Source organism: Emys orbicularis, chromosome 2 (genome assembly GCF_028017835.1).
Source record: "Emys orbicularis isolate rEmyOrb1 chromosome 2, rEmyOrb1.hap1, whole genome shotgun sequence".
NCBI classification, from domain to species: domain Eukaryota; kingdom Metazoa; phylum Chordata; order Testudines; family Emydidae; genus Emys; species Emys orbicularis.
The window spans coordinates 282,745,524-282,772,015 of NC_088684.1; the positions used below are offsets into that span (position 1 = coordinate 282,745,524).

A 26,492-nucleotide genomic window follows, 5' to 3' on the forward strand; every position below is an offset into this window, starting at 1 on the left:
CGTTCAAAGGCAGTATGTGCCTTTTATTGAGTGAATTGTTTTCTCTTGGTATTTTTGGCATCTTAAAATAGTTTGAAGCAAGCATTCAGATAGTGATTGTAGACTTGTAGACATTTTGTGGACAGCAAAACTAAGTTAGAGTAGAGTAGCTGTTAACATAGATTTGTTAAAATGCATTTAAAACAAGGACAAACACTATGTATTGAGTAGTAGAAAAGCATAGTATGAAATCTGCTGTGTTGAATATATACCTTGACACTCATTGTATAGGAACAGAACAAAAGGTCTAAGGTATATGTAACCTGTTCAAATCTGAACAGAAAAATATCGGCCACAGTTCTATAGAGACATAGCCAATAATAATGTTTTCCTCTTTTGGAAGTGATCAGTGATTTTTTTGTGTTTTCTTTTGCTTTGTTTTATTTAGTTTTTCCAGTTCAGTGTGAAAGCCCAATTAATTAACAATAATAATGTCAGGTAATTAACACTGAAAAAGTATGAATTTTACTTCCCGCCCTCACCTCCCCCAAATTCACTGTATTTGAATTCACCTCATCAGTTAAGGGATACCTCATCAGTTAAGGGATCCCAACTCAGCACTCACACCAAGCATCTACAGATTAAACAAGGGTGGGAAAAAGAAGAAATCACTAGCAATAAATATAAATATTACATATAAAAATATAATTTTAGTATTATAAATAATACTTTCTTTAGGGCATTAAACAAATTAAACACTAAAATCTTGATCTTGTTCCCATTGAATCAGTGGGAGTTTAGTCACTGACCTCTGTGGGAGCAGGGTTAAGCCCTAACAACTTTTAATGTGTGTGTGACTATTTACAGCTAAGAAGTGTAGCTACTGTATAACCAGTAAAGTGCTCATGCCACAGTCATAAGACTCATGGCAATACAGTGCCAAAGCAACAGTCAAAACACACCTGGCTGTGTCTTAGCTGCATGTTCTTAAAGAATCAAACAAGAGGTTGTGTTTAGCTGGAGTACTAGGCAAGAGGGAGAAAATGTATTTCAATATTACCAGCTGTGCCTGTAGTAAAAATTAAGGTGTTACAGGTTTTAAGTACTTTTATTGAAGGTGATCCTTTTAATAATGGTTGAAGACCACAGACAGAAGAAAAGGTTTTAGTCTGACGTTAAAGGTATTCTACTACAATTTATGCAGTGATTTAATGATGATGATCTGGCTTACCTATATCCACTGGAAACCACAGTTCTTCTTATTTATAGTTGCAAGGAAGTGTCCCTACACTAAAAGAGATCTGGATTGCATTTAAATTGCTCTTTTGTATTAAATAGGGCCGTGGATCAGGATTCCCAGGGAAGCGGAGACCACGTGGTGCGGGTCTTTCAGGAAGAGGTGGCAGAGGTAGATCAAAACTGAAGAATGGGATTGGGGCTGTTGTCACTCCAGGGGTAAGAACATATCTTTTTAATCATGTATGTAGTTTGGTGTGTAACTTCATTATTCCAGCTCTCATTTTTTTTAAAGAAATTTTGTATCTAAACAAAATAAGTAATGAGAAATAGTTTTGATAACAATCTAGTTTTCATTAAATGTAATTATATATTTTAGTTAAAAATAGGGAATAACCTGTAGCTAATGGATCCAGAACAATTTTACATCATCTACATTCCCTTTTAAAACAACACTGTTGAGGACCCAGATTATTCTTTCCACTTCCACAAGTGGAGGTGACACTAATTAAGGGAGCTTTCACTGGGCACAGTAGACATGGGAAAAACAAGGCCTATACTGGACTGTATCACCTTCTCTTAACCCCATAATAATTCCCCTGAGGGTACTCCAAGGGTATTGGGGGGTCTATGATAGGGAGCTGCCCATGGAAAGCTCTTCTTCTTAGGGCCCCAATTCAGCAAAGAACATAAGCACCTCCCACTTCAGTTGTGTGCGTTGTCCCATTGGCTTCCTGGAACTACTCACGTGCTTAAAGTTAGGCATGTGCTTAAGTACCTTGCTGAATAGGGGCGTAGCTGTTGATATCAACTTGAATATCCACAACTATTTTAATGCTACAAAGCACTAATTTACACTTACGGAAAAGCCTAATATTTTAATAGGCGTGCAACCAATAGATTTTATAGAAATAATTACTAAAAACTTATAAAATGTAGTAGAAAATATGGTATCCTTTTTGTGTAATTCTGTAAGTTGGTCTAAACATAGAAAGGTGAACATTTGCTACTAAATTGTATAGAATTTTTCCATAAAGGCCTAAAGCTTGATACTATGCCCATTGAAGTTCATGACAGCTTTTCAGTTTACTTCAGTGAGCACCAGATCATGCTCTTAGAGAAGATCGATTTTGCATTGAGATGTGATGGCTATACAGTGGTAGCAAGGGGGAAGGTAGCAGTGGAAAGGCACCAGCCATCTCCTGCACCTGGGCTCTTTTCTCCATGGATGGGAATTTATGGCATTAGGAGATCGAACCCCTTCAACCAACTGATTCCCCTGCCACTGTGTAGGGATGAGTAGTTGGCAACTCCATATAGTCAAACTTGCAGAGTTTCTTGGTTCCCACTGTACTACTTTGGCTACTTTTTCTACAGCAGGGATTTTAGGTCCTAAAATTTTGGCTCGCCTCAAAATTGTGATAATTTGATCCTCCAAATTCTGAAGCTCAAATTCTGCCCTCTGGTGCACAGAAGTATCTTCCATTAAGTTAGTAGGATTTGTGCAAATATCTGAAGGACAGAATTTGACACTAAACCTATGGAGTGTTTTTCTTTTGTTATATCTGCTATGCTACCAACCAAACACATTTTAAAACACAGAACAATATGCACTCTTTTTTTAAACAGTTCTCAATAAACACTGATCTCTGCTCCCCTGCTGGCTTGCCAGCAACAGTTAATGAAAAAGAATTATTCTTGTAGCTGTGCTGACATCAGTCAGCGTTGCCTCAGAACGATGTTTGGACTGGTGAGATGTTACATGGGTTAAAAATATTGTTTAAGCAGAAACAGCGATGTCAACTTGAGCTTTATGAAGAATGCACTTTTAAAAAATCCATATTTGTCAAATCAAATGGCAGTGGGGAAGCTTGGCAGGAAAAGAAAAGTGTCCTTTTTCTCAAAGGGTTTTACAGAATCCTTTTGGAGAAGACGCCATAAGTACTGTTCCTGAAGGAGATGTCACTGAGCCACGCAAAACGTTTTCGTCCCTAGGACTACGTACTCCATCTTCTAAACTCTCTCAATTCCTATTGGCTCATAGCGTAAGGGTCCTGGTTGAATCATCTAAACTAGCAGAACAACATACGTAGAGAGATTTGCCTACAGTCAAAATAGTGTAGCTGATCATTAATGTTTCCACCTCAGTCTTGAAAAATTATGATAGTTATTTTGTTCAACCAAGAGGCAGGGGAAATACACACCTAATTCCTGAATACCAGGCGAAATAGTGCTACTCTTAATCAAAGGAACCTATTGTAGTAGATCCCCTTCATTCAAATAAAAAACAAAGTACTGGAATATCACCATTTTTTGCCCTCTCCTTCTCTATATATTTTTTAAAAAGCTCTAATATCAGAAGTTGGTAATTCAAGCATTCTATTTAGTGCTGTATCAGATATGACTGAACATGGAAAAAATGTAGTTAGAAATGATTGTTCAAGCTTATGCATTTGAGAAATCCAGTCATAGTATTATGTATTTGTCAGATGTTAGTTGTTTTTCATAGATCCTTGGTCTCCTATGTGTCACTCTCATATGGCGCAGGAGGGTAACAAGTTTATGTGTTGGATTTTAAATCAGAAAACAGTGAATTGTCTTGCTTTTCTGGGTTTATTTCCCAGACATAATCTTCTAATGAAGGTTTGTTAATATCCTTGGCTTATTTTGGAAGCCTACAAAAACAACAAGGAGTCTGGTGGTACCTTAAAGACTAACAGATTTATTTGGGCATAAGCTTTCGTGGGTAAAAACCTCACTTCTTCAGATGCATAGAGTGAAAGTTACAGATGCAGGCATTATATACTGACACATGGAGAGCAGGGAGTTACTTCGCAAGTGGAGAACCAGTGTTGACAGGGCCAATTCAATCAGGGTGGATGTAGTCCACTCCCAATAATAGATGAGGAGGTGTCAATTCCAGGAGAGGAAAAGCTGCTTCTTTAATGAGCAAGCCACTCCCGGTCCCTATGCAAGCCCAGATTAATGGTGTTAAATTTGCAAATGAATTTTAGTTCTGCTGTTTCTCTTTGAAGTCTGTTTCTGAAGTTTTTTTTTTTTCAATGATAGTGACTTTTAAATCTGTAACAGAATGACCAGGGAGATTGAAGTGTTCACTTACTGGCTTTTGTATGCTACCATTCCTGATGTCCGATTTGTGTCCATTTATTCTTTTGCGGAGGGACTGTCCGGGTTAGCCAATGTACATGGCAGAGGGGCATTGCTGGCACATGATGGCATATATAACATTAGTAGATGTGCAGGTGAATGAGCCCTTGATGGTGTGGCTGATGTGGTTGGGTCCTGTGATGGTGTCGCCAGAGTAGATATGGGGACAGAGTAGGCAACGAGGTTTGCTACAGGGATTGGTTCCTGGGTTGGTGTTTCTGTGGTGTGGTGTGTAGTTGCTGGTGAGTATTTGTTTCAGGTTGGGGGGTTGTCTGTAAGCGAGGACTGGCCTGCCTCCCAAGGTCTGTGAGAGTGAGGGATCATTTTCCAGGATAGGTTGTAGATTGTGGATAATGCGCTGGAGAGGTTTTAGCTGGGGGCTGTATGTGATGGCCAGTGGTGTTCTGTTATTGTCCTTGTTGGGCCTGTCCTGTAGTAGGTGATTTCTGGGTACCCGTCTTGCTCTGTCAATCTGTTTCCTCACTTCCCCAGGTGGGTATTGTAGTTTTAAGAATGCTTGATAAAGATCTTGTAGGTGTTTGTCTCTGTCTGAGGGGTTGGAGCAAATTTGGTTGTATCTTAGGGCTTGGCTGTAGACAATGGATCGTGTGATGTGTCTTGGATGGAAGCTGGAGGCATGTAGGTACGTATAGCGGTCAGTAGGTTTCCGGTATAGGGTGGTGTTTATGTGACCATCACTTATTTGCACTGTAGTGTCCAGGAAGTGGATCTCTTGTGTGGACTGGTCCAGGCTGAGGTTGATGGTGGGGTGGAAATTGTTGAAGTCCAGGTGGAATTCTTCAAGGGCCTCCTTTCCGTGGGTCCATATGATGAAGATGTCATCAATGTAGCGCAAGTAGAGGAGGGGCACTAGGGGATGAGAGCTGAGGAAGCGTTGTTCTAAGTCAGCCATAAAAATGTTGGCTTACTGTGGGGCCATGTGGGTAACACCTGAAAACACCATCCTGGCCACCATGGATGTAGAAGCACTTTACACCAATATTCCACATGAGGATGGACTACAAGCTGTTAGGAACAGTATCCCTGATGAGGCCACAGCACGCCTGGTGGCTGAGCTTTGTGACTTTGTCCTCACCCACAACCACTTCAGATTTGGGGACAACTTATACCTTCAAGTCAGTGGCACTGCTATGGGTACCTGCATGGCCCAACAGTATGCCAACATTTTTATGGCTGACTTAGAACAACACTTCCTCAGCTCTCCTTGTTGTTTTTGTAGATACAGACTAACACGGCTACCCCCTGATATTTGGAAGCCTAGTTTATGATTGTTTATGTAACTAATTGTATCTGATGATTGAATCAGTATAAATATATGTAATGATGTAATTATGTGCAATTACAATGTAATATTACATTTTTTAAATTCTTGCTGCATTTTGTGAAGAACCATTTTATGCATAACACATAGCTTTCTAAAGTCTGGCTCAGTTATTTGAAAATATTTTAATGAAATAACTAATGTCTTAAGGTCTAAAAATATGGAAAAATTGTTTAAAATAAAGTGAAAACATTGAGTTACAGAAGCATAAAAACACATTTTAAAAATCCTAATATCTGTCTGGGGGCTTTATGTGTATTGCCTTCATATAATCTAGATGCTTAAATTGATTTTGGGGGAGGGGTCCTCTGTTTTGAGGAGAAAAATTTGCTTATCGGCTGTGGTCTAAATGTCTGCGCAAAATTTTCAACCCAGAATTAATTTTCACAGTCACATTATAAAACCCTATAGAAACCCATGAATGGGGAACAGCTGCACAACCTTAACTGCTATCCATCCTTTCTTTAACACAACTGGAGCACTTATCTAAATCAAGTATATATAAAAAAATAGGTAATATATAATTTGCTTCAGCTTCATTGTTCTTCAATTATGGGTATATACCATACCTTTAATATTAAAATGTGCTATTAAATAGACTTTATGTTTATTAATGAGCAAGAAAAACTGCAAATTTAGCATATTCAGATAAACCTCTGTTTAGCAAAAAGTACATTTCTCTCAACCTGTTTACTGCCTTCCCATTTCCCCCATGTGGATCCCAAGATGCATAAGAGGTACTATCTGGAGGAAGGGGGAAGAGAGACTGCTGCAGAAACATTTGACATCTCTTTCTTTGTGGTGAGCGAAAGTTAAGCAGAAGGGACCCTCCACGTGATGGAAAAAATGGTACAATGTGGCCACTAGTGTGTAACTTCTGGCAAATGTGGATTTTACTGGTGATTACTTTGTATTAATAAACATTTGCCTGGTTTCCTGATGAATACCCAGAAATACAGCTCTTGAAACCAGCAAATGTTTTTTACAGTTTACAATGGTTTGTATGTATTTATATTCTGAAATACTGTACTCCTTGTTCAGTTCCAGAAGGACAGTAGTAAACCGAGTGAAAAGTTTGTATCTTTGTCTGTGAAAATATATTCACATGATGTTGTTTTTTGTAGGTCACAACCATGGATGTTTCATCTAACAAAGACGAGGAAGACAACTCGATGCATAATACAGTTGTACTATTTTCTAGCAGTGACAAGTTCACTTTACATCAGGTTGGGATACCAGTTACTCTGATTGTTGTAATGAAAAAGGAATTAATGTCTTTGTTATGAGTTGAATTATCCAATATACGGGTGGGGTTTTACTTTAGAGCAGCTGCATAGTTTTGGATGTGAGTGTATTGGCCCATCTTTGAAAACTGTTCTTTCTGTCGTTCTAGGATATGTGTGTAGTTTGTGGGAGTTTTGGCCAGGGTGCAGAGGGCAGGTTGCTTGCATGCTCTCAGTGTGGTCAGTGTTACCATCCCTACTGTGTCAGTATTAAGGTAAGTGCTTTGTTACGTTAAAATTATTTGACAACGTTGTTTGCATATTGTACTTAAATTGCTTCCAGTTTTGTCATAATTAGGAGAGTCATTAACTTGTTAAATATTCTTCAGCTAATGTGACCATTATTTGTATTCAACTTGTGAAAGACTTTAATTAAATGTCATTTTATAGTATACACTGCCTCAAGAGAAATTAACCTTTTTTCTAATTTCACAGCCATAAATAGCACTTATTAATCTAGCGGTTGGTTAAAATAACACGTTGAAATGTAAGCTTAAAATCTTAACACAAGCAGAATTTTTTAAAGAAAGAAATTATAGTGCAACTTCATTTGCTAGGGTGTCAGGTTTAGTTGATTCAATTTGTCTGTTGGCTGTCAGAATTGACAGCAACTGGAGTAGTTAATACATTTCAGATTCATTAGTCTAGGAGAGAATGTGAGAAAATTAAATTTGAATGGTATGAGATGACTTAGCAAGCACATAATAAGCTATTTACTGCAGCATATAAACTATAAACTGTCTGTTGCTCATTATATAAGTGCAGTTATGTAAAATGTGGGTGTTTTTAAAGATACCACTGGGTTTTACTTTGCTTTTACATGTGCTTTATGAAATGCTGTGTGCATTTTTCATGAGAATATAATTTGGTTTTGCATTCAGATGATACTCTTCAATGATATTTTAAATAACTTTAAATAGATGATTTGGTTCTACTCACTAAAACCCCAGAGTTAGGCCTCACAAAGAATTTGGAATGAACCAGGATTTTTTAATGAGTTCCATCTTGGCTTTGCTACAGGCAACGTATTGTTGCACTTCCCCATGAGCATCCGGGGGAAAAGCTTGTGACTCCCCTTGCTCCAAGGAGGGAGTAAACTGCACTGGGTATAGACCCCAGTACAGCCTATGTTCCTTGACATGCTGCTGAGCTCTACCCAGAATCTGCGCTCTACCCAGTCCTTCCCCATTCTGCTACTTTCCCCACCCACCTGCTCAAGTAGGGGATATATAGCAGCTTTGCAAAGCTTGCTTCTCTTCCTGCGTTGCTACCAGTGATGCAGATAATCAGCACAGGTGCAGCATCTCTTTACACCTCTACCTAGCCAGATCAGCATTGGGCCCAATGTTTACTATATTGAAATAAATGTATACAACATTTAAAGCCTGTACAGTTGTTTGGGAATAAGTTGCACACTGCCTTCCTATCTGCAGATTACTAAGGTGGTGCTCAGTAAAGGCTGGAGGTGCCTGGAGTGCACAGTGTGTGAAGCCTGCGGGAAAGCTACAGATCCAGGAAGACTGCTTCTCTGTGATGACTGTGACATCAGCTACCACACTTACTGCCTAGATCCCCCACTGCAGACAGTTCCCAAAGGAGGATGGAAGTGCAAATGGTGTGTTTGGTTCTGGAGTCAGAAATGTTTACTGTTATCCCTTTTTCATTTTACTGTATTTAAAACTATTATTGATATATTTCAGCTAAGTATTTCCAATGTCAGTTTAACCATAATTTCTCATTTAATTCAAATAATGTTTGAGGGCAGGCATATATTGAACAAAAACACCTACCAGATTTTTTTCTTTGATCAGACACAATTTAATGTGGAAATCATTATCTTCCATTAATACTGTGTATTGTGCCAAGGATGCTGCGAGTGCAGACAATCTTACTTTGAACCCAAGACAATAAAGACATTCTTGTTTGTGTTTTGCAGGTGTGTTTGGTGCAGGCACTGCGGAGCAACTTCTCCTGGTCTAAGATGTGAATGGCAAAACAATTACACGCAGTGTGCTCCTTGTGCAAGTTTATCTAACTGCCCAGTCTGCTTTCGCAATTATAAGGAAGAAGAGCTCGTTCTTCAGTGTAGGCAATGTGATAGGTAAGAGTTTCTAACATTTTGTGAAATTATTTCCCATGAGTTACATTTTACCCTAATGATGTAACATGATAAGGATGGTAGGAAGGTTTGTCTTGTGGTGAAACCAGCTGAAGTGGGACTCAGAATAGATTAATTCATTTCCCAGTATTGCCACAGATTTCCTGTGCGAGTCTGGGCAAATTACTAAATTTCTCTGTGTCTTGGTTTTCTATCTTTAAAAGTGATATTTGCTTACCTCACAGGGTTGTTCTGAGTATAAATCTGTAAGTACTCAGCAGAGTATAATATAAATAGATAAGAACAAAATAGATCATCACATATACAGGCAAAGCAATGCTAAAAAGAGTCTGCAACACAAATATAGTTTTCCTTCTTATTAAGGGTGACAATGTGAGGGAGTGTATACAGTATTTAAACACATGTACAGGAAAAAGCATACATCGAGAACATAGATCATAATTGTTTCTTCCTAAAATAATCAAATTATATAAATATTTCCCTTTATTTATTATTACCTCAAAAACCATATACTGATATTTGGGTCTCTTAAGATGTTAGCCATTTCCTTTAAATTGTATTTCTTCCCCACCCCCCATTTAATTTCTAGATGGATGCATGCAATCTGTCAGAATTTAAACACAGAAGAGGAAGTGGAAAGCATAGCTGATATTGGTTTTGACTGTACCATGTGTAGGCCATACATACCACCAACAAACGGTAAGAGGACTTTTGAAACTAATGACTTGGCAGCAGTGCACAATGCAATAGAGTAGGTTTGGGAATGTTTTTATGGTTCTGTGCTATGGTTGGTAAAGTCCTGGATCATTGCAGAATGGAGGCTTTCCAGTTTTTAGAGGCTAGTTCTTTAGCACCCCATAGTGACTGACTGCAGGAGCACCATTGCAGCATCAGGAAAGATTTAGCAGATTGTCAGCGGTTGAGTTATGTGATATAGAGGGGGGAATATGAACAATTTATTGAAGATGGGTTGGGTAAGTACCCATAAACCCTATGTGAGCTGGAGATCTGTTTCAAATCGTGGTGTTGGAAAGATGAAACACAGCTCAACTTCCCAGCTATCAAGTGGGAAAAAAGAATTCCAATTCCTTAAAGATATTTGCACAAGAATCTCAGCTTCAAGTTCCAGACAGGGTAAATCTCTCTGAACTTAACACTTTCAGGCCTTCTGAGGTAGCAGTAGTGGTATCCAGAGTGTACATGACCTTTCGTCTATCTTACACAATCACACACTGCTAATGCCACTACTTCCGCCCCTAGAACTTTGTAGCCAGTTCCTTCTTGACTCCTGTCAGTGAAAGAACTCTCTACAGGAGTAGCATCCAAATCACTTAACAGCTGCAGCCATGCTCTCTCCCTGTTACAGTATTGCCAAACTGAAGAGATGAAAAATCATGAGTCGCACTCCCTTAAGAGATCAAAAGTCTTGAGTCCAATCCCCAAAAATCATGAGACTGTTCCAAAAATAATGATTAAAAAAAAAAAATGAATTGGGACGGGGTGGTTGTCTGTCATTTGATTTTTGAACCCCTCCCCCTGCCCATCCCCTGTGTGCGTGAGCAAGTGAGACAATACTGTCAAAATTTAATCTCTCACGTTTATTGGGAAAGTGATTTTGGTCTCTGCTGAAGGAGCTCTCACCTCCACATCTGCCCATCCCCAGCCCAGCAATTCATTCTGCCCCCCCTCAGTCCAGACTGCACCCCATCAGTTCAGCTCCCCCTCAGTTCATTTCCCTAGTCCCCTGTCCTTCAGTTCTGCCTCCCATCAGCTCACCTCCCGACACTTAGTTCTACCCCCCAGCTTCTGTGCTTTTACTGGGGTTCTTCAGTCTCTTTCCCCAGGCCTCGGGGGGCTGCAGCGGGTCCCCTACTTCCCCTTCTAGGCAGGGAAGAAGCAACTCCTTGCTAGGCTGGATGTTGCAAGTAGGGGGGAGGAGCAGAGGTGCCCTCCTGTTGCTCACAGGTAAGAGGGGAAGGAAAGATTGGAGCTGCCCTGGGCTCTTTACATCCTTCCTTCCCCCTGCCCTCCTGTGAGAATGGCTTTGGACTGCTGAGGGGATGGAGGGGAGAGCTCTCCCTGCAGCAGCACTGATTGGTTATTCTGCCCCAGGAGGCTGGCAAGTGACAAGAGGCATAAAGCTTTTTGCGGCAAAGTGTCAGTGTAGACGCTGCCGTTCGTTATATCACCATAACTAGCCTTCCCCAGTATCCCACAATGCTTGCCGTGACCGCTCTGCTTACTGTTTTGAACTCCTCTGCCCTGCCAGCATGCCCCCCTCTCCTTTCAAAGCTCCCGGAAGTTCTAACAGCTGAGTATGCCGCTCAGCTCCAGCAACAAAGCAAATCATTAACATGGAATGCTCCTGCTCTCTCCCGTACTACAAACAAAGAGGCAGGCAGGGGCGGATGTGTGTGTATGTGAGAGGCTGCTGTACTGGCAGAGCCAGGGAGGGAGGCCGGGGCTGATGTCAGAGGTGTCCTCCTCCTCCCCCGTCTCAGGCCTTGCTTCCGGCAGCTGTCTGAACTTAGAGACAGCATGCCAACATGCTCACTCTTCCCCATCACACACTCTGTTTCTGTTTCTCCCATACATACACACGCTCCCTGTCTCACCCTCTCTCCCCTCCAAACTACACACACACACACACACACACACACACACACACACACTTGAGTTGAAAAGCGGCTGGCAATCTAGTAAGGTGCCCGTGGAATGATGGGACTGAGAAATCTGCATCATGTGTTGCTGTACCTGCCCTATGAGGCATTGCAAACCCTTCCCAAGTCATCTTGCGGCCACTTGCACAGTGGGATAGCTACCCACAGTGCACTGTTCTCTGTGTGGATGCAAGAGGTGCTAGTGTGGATGCGCTCTGCTGACACAAGGAGCATAACGTGTACATGCAATAGCAGTTTAATTAAAGCGGCATTGCTTTTGGCGACAAAACTCTGCAGTGTAGACATAGCCTAACTGCTCTCTCTGTCATCCATCTGTACTCTGACCTCAATTACCTTTTTTCCCACTGTTACTCAACTCTGCATATCTTTCACCACCTTTTAAAGACTCCTCCCTAAACACTGTCTTTGTCTGTTTTATCCAAATAAATTTGTGATTTTGGGCTGAGCTTGCTGCAGTTCTCCCCTTTGGCGAGAAGAATATCCTTGAACACAATTCCATTTCTGTCTCCATCCTCAATTCAGATCTGCCATTTCTCTCTGTTGTTTGTATTAATCTTATCATCTCGGGTATCTGTAAAGCTGTCTATTGCCACTGTCAAAACATAATTTGTTTGTGCAACTTCCTTGACTTCGTCTCTAGAGACTTCACCTTTGCCATCATTAACTGTTTGACTATTGCACCTCTTTCCTAATTGACTTCCACAAGCCCCAAGTCTCCACACTGCAGCATGTACATGAATACCACTGTCTTGCTTATCAGTGAAACGTATCAAATCACCCCATCCTAAATCACCTCTATTGGTTTCCTGTTTACTTCAGTTCCAGTTCAAAATTGCCCTTTTTGTTTTAAAACACTCTGTGGACTAGATCAATTGAGCTCATATGTGAAGTCTGACTCTACTGACCTTCCCTCTCCACTCATTAGTATCTGCCTGCTTCTGTCATTTCCTGTAATCTCACTGGAGCTACTAGTACCTTTCCTCCTGCAGTTTTCCTGTTTTCCCTCTATCTCATCATTTCAAAACCTATTTCCAAATTTCATCTTCAAATGTATCTTTTCTTCCTTACTTTTTCCTGTTCATTTCTGACTCTTGTGTATGTCACTTAATTTCTTCCTCCCACTGTTGTGGGCTTGTTGATGGATCACTTTAAGTTATTAATCAAAGTGCTTAGCTAATTATTTTGTGATTTGTACCATATAGCATTCTCGGATGGTCTGTAATTCTGGCATAATATAATTACAGCTTGTGTAAATGACACTGACATAAAATAAAGTTGTGTTGCATAAGTGTATTATTCTGCGATATTTTTAAGGGAGTCTTGTTAATTTGTTCAGGCCAAACTTTCACTGGTCTTAATTTTCTGAATATTTTCTATGAGGATTATTCTCTAGATTCTAAATATTTTCCTTTTTATCAATCTATTCTCTATTTTGATAAGAAATACCCAGGGTTGTGAGTTCAATCCTTGAGGGGGCCACTTAGGGATCTGGGGCAAAATCAGTACTTGGTCCTGCTAGTGAAGGCAGGGGGCTGGACTCGATGACCTTCAAGGTCCCTTCCAGTTCTAGGAGATAGGATATCTCCATTAATTTAATTTAATTTATGAAAATAAAAACAAAAACCTGCTATTTCAGCAACTTATATATAAACACGTAAGCTGACTTCAAGTTCCATAATTGTGCGTATGCAGAGATAGGTGGTTTCTTGTGTAGCTAGGTCCCAAATCAAATAGAGGCAACTACATTCTCCTCCAGCTATTCTTTCTGCATGGCCTTCTAGGGTTGCCCCATGTAACATTTCAGTCTGGAGGTCACAGAAACCTAGATAACAGGAAAGGAGTGGTCATAATTGTTATATTAAAATAATATGGGGAAAAAGTACTTCCAAGTCCCAAAATAGTATCCCATAACTGTGGACCTCCTTGTTTGTTGTTTATACAACACCATAGGTGTGCATGGTGCTTTACAATCCTTGGTCTGAGTTGCTGACACTCTAAATCAGTCAAAAGAGCGGACACTATCTCTGCCATACTAGGTAGATAGATGTTTCCCTCAACCCAGTAACATCACTTCCAGATTGAGTTTCTGCCAATTCACTTTTATTCGTGTTCCTATCTTGAAAAATGGTCTAACTGCTCCATCTGAGTTTTACAAGAGACCTAGAGTAAATTGTACATACACATTGTACAATAAGGCTGACAGGAGAGAGCCCTCTGAAATCCCACATGTGGGAGCCCTCGGGGACAATGAATGATTGCCCAGTGCAGTTCTCTGGGAATTCTTTGGAAAGAAAGGAATCACTGCTCTGTGATACCACCCAGCCCAGCCATAATGCACGATCAGGTTGTCAAAACCTTGCTGTCACCAGTCAACTGCTTGACAATGTAAAAGATCCATTGTACTCACCTGCTCATTGTCCATTAGTAGGAGATCACAACCAATGTAGTCTCCAAACTATACATGGGTCTGGGAAATCTTGAGTGCTCCAGGTGACCCCAGAGTTGCTTGTTAGCCATCTTTTCAATGATGTTGGGAATGCAACCAGAATAATCATTTTATTTGTAAGGTTCTAGGCGCGTGTTGCCAATAATATAAAAGAGAGAGTATAAAAAAAAAGTGTAAAAGAAAATTAGTTGACATTGTTACCTTAAATCAATTCTGCACTATCCCAATAAATGAATTATTTGATTTTATTTAAACTCACTACATTTTATTTTTCAGTACCTTCCTCAGACTGCTGTGACCCATCAATTGCAGCTCAGATTGTTTCAAAAGTAAAAGAACTAGGTAATTTTAAAAAAAAATGCTTAATCTTTTGATTATCTAGAATAATTTTAGCTGATATTTTTATTTGGAACATAGAAATTGTTTTCTCTATGATTTTATCATAGATGCACCACTAAGAATCCTTTAGCGCAGTGTAACGTTTAGTGTTTCCCTTGTCCTCCCTTCTCTTTATATTCTATTATTTGTCACACCCAGTTTGTTACAATTTTCTTAAATTAGGCACTGAGCCTGCAGAAATTTAAGCATGTGCTTAACTTGAAGCTCATGAGTAAACAATAAATAATCCCACTGATAACAAGTAATCTCATTTAAATCATTGGGGCTATTCGTTTCATGTGCTTTAAAATTAAGCATGCCCATAAGTGATTGAAGAATCAGGACCTTAGCCTGTAAACTCTTCAGGGCTTCCTGTGTTTGTAAAGTGCCTAGTACAAGGTGGGCCCAATCTTGACTGGGGCCTGTGGGTGCCACAGCAATTACTGTTATCTGTATATAATAGCACCCAGAGGTCTCAGTCAAGCCCCATTATGTTTGATGCTGTACTTACATATAGTAGAAGTCGGTACCTATTGCAAGGAATTTTCTGTCTTAAAAAGAGTTTACAATCTATAAAAAAAAATAATTATGATGCAACAAAATTGTTGTACAATACAATGAATAAAAATGTTGCTGTAAATATTTGGGTTATTTCTTCACTGGAGAACTGTCTCTTTAATAAATGATTCTATGCACAAACCACCTGTAGATGTGCCATTTTGGGATGTTGTGTAAGAAGACATTTTTGTTCATTTGTTTAAAAGGAGTGAATTTTACTGTTTGTGATATTGAAATATGAAGTGGGCATTCATCCACGAAAGCTTATGCTCCAATACTTCTGACTTGCGTCTGATGAAGTGGGCATTCACCCACGAAAGCTTATGCTCCAATACTTCTGTTAATCTTAAAGGTGCCACAGGACCCTCTGTTGCTTTTTAAAGATTCAGACTAACACGGCTACCCCTCTGATGTTAGAGCTATGTTATCCAGACGGTATTTAATTAGCCTTACTGGTGATTACCATTATTGTGCTGTTTGCCTTTGTATCACCCCTGAATGAAGGTAACCAAACTTGGACTCTGCTGATCACCAGAGGAAAAGAATTTGAGTCAAGGATCCCTGCCTACATTGAGAACTAGGGACTGTCAGCACATGCTTATCACTACACCTCACTGGAGAGAGGCAGTCTCTCAGGTCTCAAGAAACCTGGGTTAAATTCCTGGCTGAGAGTTTGTCTACAGTTGAAATGCTACAGTGGCACAACTGCAGTTGTACCACTGTAGTGCCTGAGTGTAGACACTACCTACACCGACTGGAGGGGTTCTTCCATTGGTGTAATTAATCCACCTCCCTGATAAGTGGTAGCGAGGTCGACAGAATTCTTCCATCGACCTAGCATTGCCTGCACCAAGGATTAGGTCAGTTTAATTACGTCACTTTTTTCACCCCCCACAAGCAATGTAGCTGGGTCGACCTAACTTTTTAGTGTAGACCAGGCCTCACCCACAGACTTCTACGTGACTTTGGGAAGGTAACTTAATCTATCCTGACCTTCAGCTCTTCTTCTGCAAAATGGGGATAATTCTTCCTTACCTCACAAGGGTTTTGTGAAGATAAAATCTGTTAACAGTCATGAGACATTCCAATACTACCATGCTTGAAGACCATAAGTTTCTAGGTAGACAGTTTGATAGACAAGTAGCAGAGCCCAAAAAGATAAGATTTGTCTAGTTATATGAGTATGTCACGTAGGAGTCCAGCTCTGGATACCTTTTGAAGACATCAGTTGCTGTAATGCAAACATTCTTTTTAATGAGTTCTTGCAGTGTGTCATGTTGTGTTACTGTATTTGACATTACACTGTAAATTATAAAGCTTTGTCTGTAATTTATAAGATAGTGTCAGATACCTCTGTATTATTTATACTGATATCCTTCAAGTTCTAGTGCTTAGAATCTATCATGCTTTGACATACATGTGTATGGTTAACTCTTTAAAGAAGTGTTTAAATAATTCATCCAAGATTTGAGTCAAAGTATCAAGAGTTTTATATTCCTGTTATGATTCATGTAATTTGTATAGACCCACCGAAGACATATACCCAAGATGGAGTCTGTTTGACAGAATTGGGGATGTCTCAGTTACAGAGCCTCACTGTTACAGTACCAAGAAGAAAACGGACAAAACCAAAACTTAAGTTGAAGATTATAAACCAGAACAGTGTAGCTGTGCTACAGACACCACCAGATATCCAATCAGAGCATTCCAGAGATGGAGAGATGGATGACAGTAGAGGTAATGGTCAGTATGTGGCATATTTTCAGTTTGATATTTATTGCAATTCATGCATATATTTGTACACATGGCCATATTTTAAATGTATTGTTTACTACTCATATAGGTGCTTCTATTTCACTTGAGTGCTAAATGGTTAAGATGGACTAACTGCAAAACATGACTGTCGGTGTTCATAGCTGTCCATTTCAAGGAGATGGACCTTCCTATTACTTTTGTTCGTGTGTCATCTATCCTGTACAGAAACCATGTCTTTTAAGACTAACAGGGGCAGAACAGAAGGTCAGGCTGCCCTTCCAAAGAACACCAGCACTACAATTGAAAATTTTGCACACTATGGGGAGTACACAGCGCATTCTGAGACTCTCAGACCCAGAGCAAACGCTGTTAGACAGTTGTAGTCCCAGGGCTTAACAAAGACACATCGAGACTTCTTGGGCTCTTTCAAATGTGATGCTCAAAAGTAAGGGTGAGATAGCATAAGAGGGTACCAGGGATAGTTGAATTTCTTGAGGGGGTGGGGGGGTCTCAACTCATCCTTCTCTAGGTACAAAGAGGGTCTGGGGAGGGCATGGAATTGCCATTTCTGACAGAGAAGAAGTTGTTGACCCCAGTCTGAAGCAACACATCCTTTTACTTCCCTGGCCAAGTGAGCTTTTGTTTGACTCCATAATCCCAGACAGGACAGAAATTGGATTGGAAAATGGATCACATAGTTAATGTGTATCTGGTTTAAATGGAGTCCACTGTACATTCTGATAACTGTATTGTGGACTATTATGTTAATCCTAAACCTGAGGAAAGGCTAACTAAATACAGGTGTGAAAGTCAGGAAATAAATTACACAAGTGTCTATTAAAAGTGGAATGCAGACACCCCACCTCACCACACTCTGAAATGCTTTCTGTTTACGCAACATTGTCTTGCTGTTAATCAGATTAAATGTCATAAGAGGCTTTTTGTAGATACAGAGTGTTCTTGAGATAGAGTGATTTAACTCTAGTATGGTCTCATGTTAAGTTGTTGATATAAGTAGCATGGCAGTTGTTTGATTGGCGTATCCTTAATCATGATCTGTTGTTGGCTGGAAGAAATGTGTATTTTTATGATATATATATATATATGTTTGTTACTTTTAAATGATGGAGTGATCACTTTTCTCTTGCTTTGTTTGTGATTAATAGATTCATAGAGTTTAAGGCCACAATGACTCCAAGGTCTCTTTTTTGAGTGGTAACCGCTAATTTAAACCTCATCATTTTATATGTATAGTTGGGATTATGTTTTCCAGTGTGCATTACTTTGCATTTATCGACACTGAATTTCATCTGCCATTTTGTTGCCCAGTCACCCAGTTTTGTGAGATCCTTTTTTAGCTCTTTGCAGTCTGCTTGGGACTTAACTATCTTGAGTAGTTTTGTATCATTTGCAAATTTTGCCACCTCACTGTTTACCCCTTTTTCCAGATCATTTATGAATACATTAAATCGGACTGGTCCCAGTACAGACCACTGGGGGACACCACTATTTACCTCTCTCCATTCTGAAAAGTGACCATTTATTCCTACCCTTTGTTTCCTATCTTTTAATCAGTTACCAATCCATGAGAGGATCTTCCCTCTTATGATATATTAGATCATCTAGTCTGACCTCCAGTATATCAGAAGACATTAAATTCACCCTGTATTGAGCCCAACAACTTGTGTTTGATTAAAACATATCTCCCAGAAAGACATCCAGTCTTGATATGAAGACTTCAGGAGAGAGAAAATCCACCACTTCAATTAGTAGTTTGTTCCAATGGTTAATCATCCTGGCTGTTTGTTTAAATTTTGTATCTTAATATCAGTTCAAAATTTGTCTGGATTCAGCTTCCAGACATTCGTTCTTGTTATGCCTTTCTCTGCTAGATTAAACACCTTTAGTATTTTGTATTTTCTCCCTGTTAAGGCACTGTAATCAAGTCACCTCTCAATCTTCTTTTTGATAAGATAAGATATATAATATAATGCACATAGTATGGCAGTGGAATAGGGGATCTAACTTTTTGTTCTGATTTCAGTTCTCATCCCCTCAGCTATATTTTTTTCATTAAGTGATTGTGATAAAATGTTTCAATGTATTTGAAAACTGGCCTGGCTTTAGGTGCGTTAAAAGCCTCAGAATGGCTCTTTAGTTAATATCTGTAGACCTGTGCTTTGAAAAGAAACTAGGAAACCCTGAACATACTGCACAGAGGATCTTTTGGGTACCCAAAAAAACTTGGTTCCTTGCTGGGGCTGGAAGTTTTGTTGAGAAGACTTGTTCATCCTCTAAAGTGTAGAGAAAATCACTACATGTTACTCAATAGAGACTCCCTGGCCAGTCCAAAAGTAGGGCTGATAGACATCAGAAGGAGTCCTATCCAGTTAAAAGGTCTGGTCAGGAGATCAGCCTTTGGGAGTAAGGCATATGGTTGCTAGAAATGAGAGAATCTCAGGTGCCTTCATTACTCAGCAGCATAAATAGACTGCACAGAGATGCATTTCTTAAAAATTATGTATTTCTTTTTCAATGTATGTGTGTTTAATGTTGTAAGCATGTATTGAAGCAACCTTGCAAAATTACCATGAAATGTAACCAGCTCATGCACAGCGTTTACTTTCCCCACCCTTTACAATAATGGTTGATAATTAAGAAACTAAGGACATGTAGCTCACTCCTCAGAGATACATTTAGCACTCACCTTTGACCACATTACTGCCCTTATTCCACTAAGTCTTTGTTAATGGGACTACTCCCAGCATTCAGGATATCAGACTGAAAAGTCCATCACCTCGAAAAGAATGTTTTGCTAGTGAGTAATGACTTCTCCAGATTCTCCAACAACTTCCCAGGCACCTAAATGCCCAAGGAAAGAAAACAAATCTAGTCCCTGACTCCCGATATCTTGTTATTAAAATATTTTAAAATGTCAAGACCTGTATGACGCACACGATACATGAAGATAGGGGCAGGGCGATATTGGCACTCATTTATTGACACTCATTTTAGGATGACTAACATTGAATTAATGCATCTGCAGCCCATGTCCTCGGCAGCACGGGCTACCGCAAGCATATCAGACTTGTCCTCCGCTCTCTAGACTGGCTCCCATAAACTACTGAATCGAGTTCAAGGTCTCAGTCATTATCTTCAAAGTATTCATTGGCCTGGGCCAAAGATATCTACAAAATCACCTGAAGCTCTGGCATGAGAACTTTGGATGACAACTCTGCTCTTCTGGTGCAGTGGAACTTTCCAACATTAGAGTAAAGCTTGTCTCTGTGGGAGACAGAGCTTTCTCAGGGGCAGACCCAAGACTGTGGAATGAACTCTCAAAAACCTGAGGACCACCACAAACCTCACCACCTTCCGCTCCAAGTGCAAGGCTTACTCTTTTGACCTGCCTTCTCAACAGAAACCGAGAGCAGTGTGTACATTTAACAAACAAGCAAGCAAAACAACCCAAAATAGAACCCTACCTAAACAAACCACTACATTGCACACATAATTACCCCTTTGGGAAGAAGATGAGAGAGAAAACAAACTGCATATGACAGATGTTAGTCACATCACTTAAAGTGCTACTTCAGAGGCCTCAGATATTACAGCGACGAGGGAAGTAAAAGAAACTCAATGGAATAGAGCTATGCAGAATCACAGATTCATGTAGATGGAACATTTTACCACTATAGACCCCCTTGCAGTCTCAGTTTATCACAAGGAAAATCTAACTCTATATAGGCTATATGCAAACATTTTTCTCCTCCTTTTTGGTTTAGTTTATAATTCTGTCTTTTCTCCAGAAGGTGATCTTATGGACTGTGATGGAAAATCAGATTCCAGCCCAGAACGAGAAACTGTGGATGATGATACTAAGGTGACAGAAGGAGCTGATGGGGTCAAAAAGAGAAAAAGAAAGCCATACAGACCTGGTACGATACATAATGTAGACCATTTTGTATCAATTTGTCACATTTAAGTTTTCTACTATGTAAATAGTCTATTAATTTAGAAATAGGAAGACTAAACAGCATGTTTAGGAAAGGCTTCTTCGGGTGGTTCATTCCTCATTGTGCAATGTAGTAGTTTCTTCTATTATGGTTAAAAATAATGTACAGTCTGATTATCCAGGTACGCTTTCCCCGGTTGCTGCACAGCAACAGTCCTGCCCTTGTGCTGTAAGTATTGGTTCACAATTCAGATTTGCAGCCAGTTATGGATTATTTAACTTGAGAAAAGAAAGCACTGTGCTTTTCTAATTGGATAGATATGTTGTAGGTAAACATACATATATGCTGTATTGTATAAAAATGTGTATCTATGGCTCAGGGAAATATGGGTGTGAGGCTTTTTACTTCTTTAAAGAGAATACTTTTGTAGGTATCTACTACCTATATTCTGAAGTGTGTGATAAGTAGGGCCCTACCAAATTCTTGGTCGTGAAAAACACATTGCGTACCGTGAAATCTGGTCTCCCCCGTGAAACGTGGCCTTTTGTGTACTTTTACTCTATACTATACTAGAGGGTAAAAGTATACAAAAGTACACGGTGTTTCTCACACTGGGGGTCCTGATCCAAAGGAGACTGCAAGGCTATTGTAGGGGGGGTCGCAATATTGCCACTCTTACTTCTGCACTGCATTCAGAGCTGGGCGGCTGGACAGTGGCAGCTGCTGGCTGGGCGCCCTGCTCTGAAGGCAGCGCCGCCACCAGCAGCAGCACAGAGGTAAAGGTGGCACGGTATGGTGTATTGCCACCCTTATTTCTGCACTGCTGCTGGTGACGGCACTGCCTTCAGAGCTGGGTGCCTGGACAGCTGCTGTCCAGCTGCCCAGCTCTGAAAGCAGCTCAGAAGTAAGGGTGGTAATACTGCGAGCCTCCCTACAATAGCCTTGTGAACCCTCCCCCAGTTTGAGAAATGCTGACTTAAGGGCTTTATATGTGTATATTTTGCTGTTTTTAAATACATATTCATGCTTTGTTACAACACCTTGAAATTTAAGATTTAAATATCTGAAACCATGAAATTCAAGTTTTTTTTAAATGCTAGGACCATGAAATTTACAAAAATGGACCGTGAATTTGGTAGGGCCTAGTGATAAGGGTACGCTTCATACAGTCTGAAGATGATTCAGACTCGTACGCAGTTCAGTTGTCAGTTGGGTGAATCAATCACCTTGCATTTATTGATAGTCTTTGTAGTTACAAATACTGATTGGACAATTGGAGCAAAAATATTTCCCTGAAGTTTTAAATAAGGGTGGGGGACGGGATGGAAACAGCATGTTGAGAGCTCTTTTTGTTTAGAATATCACCAGGTTCAGTCATCACTGGCATTTTCAGTCTTTTACCATCTAATTTTTAAGTTCTCGACCTTATTGACTTCATAGGTGCCGACTCCGTGGGTGCTCTGGGACTGGAGCACCCACGGGGAAAAATTAGTGGGTGCTCTGTACCCACCGGCAGCCAAGATCCCCTCCCCCCCCACCCTACCACCTCCTCCTCCCCCCCCCCGAGCACGCTGCATCCCTGCTTCTCCGCCTACCTTCCAGCGTTTCCTGCCTGGCCACCGACAAATTGGTGGCATTAGCATGCTCCGGGAGGGGAGGGAGGAGCGGAACGTGGCGCGCTCAGGGGAGGAGGTGGGGAAGAGGCAGGGCTGGGGCAGAGATTTGGGGAAGGGGTTGGAATAGGGGCAGGGAGGGGGCGGAGTTGGGGTGGGGCCTTTGGGGAAGAGGGATAGCTCAGTGGTTTGAGCATTGGCCTGCTAAATCCAGGGTTGTGAGTTCAATCCTTGAGTGGGCCACTTAGGAATCTGGGGCAAAATCAGTACTTGGTCCTCTAGTGAAGGCAGGGGGCTGGACTCGATGACCTTTCAAGGTCCCTTCCAGTTCTAGGAGATAGGATATCTCCATTAATTTATTGTTTGTTTATTTTAGGAGGGGCAGGGCCGGGGTTAGAGTAGAGGTCAAGCACCCATGGTAAAGAGGGGAAGTCGGCGCCTATGATTGACTTTACAAATTGCATCCTTGCAATAACACAGACTTTTGGCTACAGTAAGGGTTCCATGCTGAGAGTCCTAGACAATTATGATATCAGAGGTAACTCAGCCAATGGCCCTCCTTACTCTACAGCTAATTTGCACACAGCAGTTTTATGGTTGTCTGAGGGAAACTGCACAGATGATGGATTACTTTGTCCAACTGACACAGTTCTTCAAAACCACCTAGACAAGAGCCCCAAATATACGTTACTCCTCATTGCAGCACACATCCCTCATTTTGCCACCCACACAAATCTTCTAACACAACACAAGCGTCACGCAAATCAGCACAGGCCTCCCAGCACAAAACAACCCTCTCATAAATCAACACAACTCTCCCAGCATAACACATACATTCGCCAACCCTCACTTATACTTACCCGAAAAACATAGCTACACGTCATCACCAGTACCAATATCAATGTGCTTATATTGGTATAACTTATGTTTAGCCATATGGGAAAGAGAATAATCCATACCAGTAAAAGATACATTTTATACCAATTTAACGGTGTCCACACTTATGAGTTGTACTAGTATATCAATACAAAATTCACACCCATAACCAATGTAGCTATGCCCATACAAACAGTGTGTGTAGACCAGGCCTTAAGGAAAATATTTCTGTGTTTTGAAGAAGTCCTTGTATGTGGGCAACCAAAAGATGGCTTTTTCTTTGTTTCCATTTTTATCTCGGAATGTAATCTGCATCTGCTTGTTGTATTTTTGTTTCTTTGATAGGTATTGGAGGATTTATGGTACGCCAGAGAAGTCGTACAGGGCAGGGTAAAACTAAGAGATCTCTCTCCAGGAAAGATTCTTCCGGTTCTGTTTCTGAGCAGTTGCCTAGCAGAGAAGATGGTATGTACTAACATTTATTTGTTTGTAAATTATTGCCAATGCTTAATTTAGAAAAATGATGGAACTAGTTTTTTATCTGCTGCTGTCAGGAGATTATTGCAGTGGGAAAATGGTTACATTATTAATGTTTGTTGTCACCTCATTTTATGAATTTGGCTGCTATACGAATTCATTTGTATTTACAGCAGTGTCTAAAATCCACAAAGACACAGAACTAGAAATATCCTGAAACACTAATGACATGTTTCAGGTTACTGAGACCCAGCTAAGAGAAACCGTGTGCTCTAGTAGAGTGGGCACTGTGCTGGGACTCAGGAGACCTAGGTTCCATTCCCAGCTCAGCTACTGACCTACTACTACAGCTTGGACCCCCTACCTTGAAATGGTTCCATTTGTTTGTATAACATTTGTATTACACGTAAGGGTACGTTTACATTTAAAACGCTGCGGTGGTGCAGCTGCGCTGTTGTAGTGCTTCCATGTAGATGCTACCTACCACCAAGAGGAGGGCTTCTCCCATTGGCATTGGTAATCCACCTCTTCCATCAACCTAGCACTGGTCTGCCCCAGGGGTTAGGTCGGAATAGCTACGTCACTCGGGGGGGTGGATTTTTCACACCCCTAAGCAATGTAGCTATACCATGAGTGTCTGCTTTGTAAATATTTTTAGTTTGAAATAGGATGTCTGCTCAGCCTGCTGTGAAAAACTTCCTTTGCCTGTTCCTTACATACTGTAGCACAGGGGTAGGCAACCTATGGCACATGTGCCGAAGGTGGCACGCAAGCTGATTTTCAGTGGCACTCACACTGCCCGGGTCCTGGCCACAGGTCTGGGGGGCTCAGCATTTTAATTTAATTTTAAATGAAGTTTCTTAAACATTTTAAAAAACTTATTTACTTTACATACAATAGTTTAGTTATATATTATAAACTTATAGAAAGAGATCTTATAAAAAACATTAAAATGTATTACTGGCACGTGAAACCTTAAATTAGAGTGAATAAATGAAGATTTAGCACACCACTTCTGAAAGGTTGCCAACCCCTGCTGTAGCATATGGGCTCCTCTTTTGTAACCTTCAGACATTGCTTTAACACCTGACGAGGTGCTAACTGCATTTAGGTGGCACTTCTGTAGTTTGATAGGTCATTTTTTCACACCTTATCAGCAGTGCCTGACAAAGGGCACTCAACAACCTGGCTAATCAAAAAAACTGATTATACCATGAGAATAAATGAGACCCTAAAACAATAAGTGTGTGTGGAAGGGGGTTAATTATCCTAATTTTATTCATTTAACGGTTGCATCTGTCATTGATATGTTTATAAGAAAGTATGGTATTTGCATCTGTTTGCATATCATAAACACTTTTCCAGACCCTTTCTGTGGTTGGGATACCTTCTTTTCTAAGGGTGGATTTTTTGTATAAATACATGGACTGTAGAACTTGAGTAACTCTTCACTAATGTGAGAAAGGGCTGTATAATCTAGCCCAGTAATTCTCATCCAGGGGTACGCAGAGGTCTTCCAGGGGGTACATCAGCCCATCTAGATATTTGCTTAGTTTTACAACTAGTGAAGTCAGTACAAACTAAAATTTAACAGAGACACTGACTTGTTTATACTGCTCTATATACTAAACACTGAAATGTAAGTACAATATTTATATTCCAGTTAATTTATTTTATAATTATATGGTAAAAAAGAGGAAGTAAGCAATTTTTCAATAATAGTGTGCTGTGACACTTTTGTATTTTTATGTCTGATTTTGTAAAGCAAGTAGTTTTAAAGTGAGGTGAAACTTGACAAATCAGACTCCTGGAAGGCATACGGTAGTCTGGAAAGGTTACGAACCACTGACCCTTAAGTATTAAACGATATATAATATAGCCCTTGAACTGAAGTCAGTGTGACTGTTGTGGAGCACAGGTGCTAAACTTCTACAAATTGAGTATTAGAACCTGATCCTCACGGCTTGTCTACCCTGGCACTTTACAGCGCTGCAACTTCCTTGCTCAGGGGTGTGAAAAAACACCCCCCGAGCGCAGCAAGTTTCAGTGCTGTAAAGTGCCAGGATAGACCGTGCCCTAGCGCTGGGAGCTATTCCCCTTGTGGAGGTGGTTTTTTTAGAGTGCTGGGAGAGCTCTCTCCCAGTGCTCTGCCGCGACTACACAAGCCACCTTAAAACATTGCCAGCGTAGACTAGCCCTAAGGCTGTGGCCTTAGTAGAAGCACTACAGTGGCACAACTGCAGCTGCACCGCTGTATCACTTCAGTGTAGCCACTCACTACAGCAGTGGGAGGGGTTCTCCCGGCGCTGTAGTTAATCCACTTCCCCAAGATGTGGTACCTAGGCTGTCTGCACCGGAGGCTAGGTCGGCATTCCTACGTTACACAGGGGGGTAGATTTTTCACACCCCTGAGCAACATGGCCTAAGTGATGAACTTGCCAAAAATAATAGTGAGGATATGCCAAAAATGGGAGTGGAAAAGAAGGGTGGACTTCAGCAAGGCTTTAGTCCCATGTGACATTCTGATAAGTAAATTGGAGAAATGCGGGCTGTGTCTGGTGGTGTTTAACATCTCTATTAATGACCTGGATGTAGGAATAGAGAGCATACTGATCAAATTTGCAG

The 26,492-nt window shown here is 40.5% G+C and overlaps 1 protein-coding gene across 1 annotated transcript in view; it reads left to right on the forward strand.

The window, feature by feature from the left end:
• KMT2C (lysine methyltransferase 2C) overlaps window positions 1-26,492 on the forward strand; it is a 323,379-nt gene that overhangs the window by 221,620 nt on the left and 75,267 nt on the right. The window contains exons 15-24 of the mRNA XM_065399612.1: window positions 1,318-1,434; window positions 6,850-6,951; window positions 7,119-7,223; window positions 8,442-8,623; window positions 8,945-9,109; window positions 9,717-9,826; window positions 14,531-14,596; window positions 16,715-16,927; window positions 20,755-20,883; window positions 23,736-23,855. Of these exons, the coding sequence (XP_065255684.1) occupies window positions 1,318-1,434; window positions 6,850-6,951; window positions 7,119-7,223; window positions 8,442-8,623; window positions 8,945-9,109; window positions 9,717-9,826; window positions 14,531-14,596; window positions 16,715-16,927; window positions 20,755-20,883; window positions 23,736-23,855 (1,309 nt within the window). The remainder of the gene's footprint in view (window positions 1-1,317; window positions 1,435-6,849; window positions 6,952-7,118; window positions 7,224-8,441; window positions 8,624-8,944; window positions 9,110-9,716; window positions 9,827-14,530; window positions 14,597-16,714; window positions 16,928-20,754; window positions 20,884-23,735; window positions 23,856-26,492) is intronic.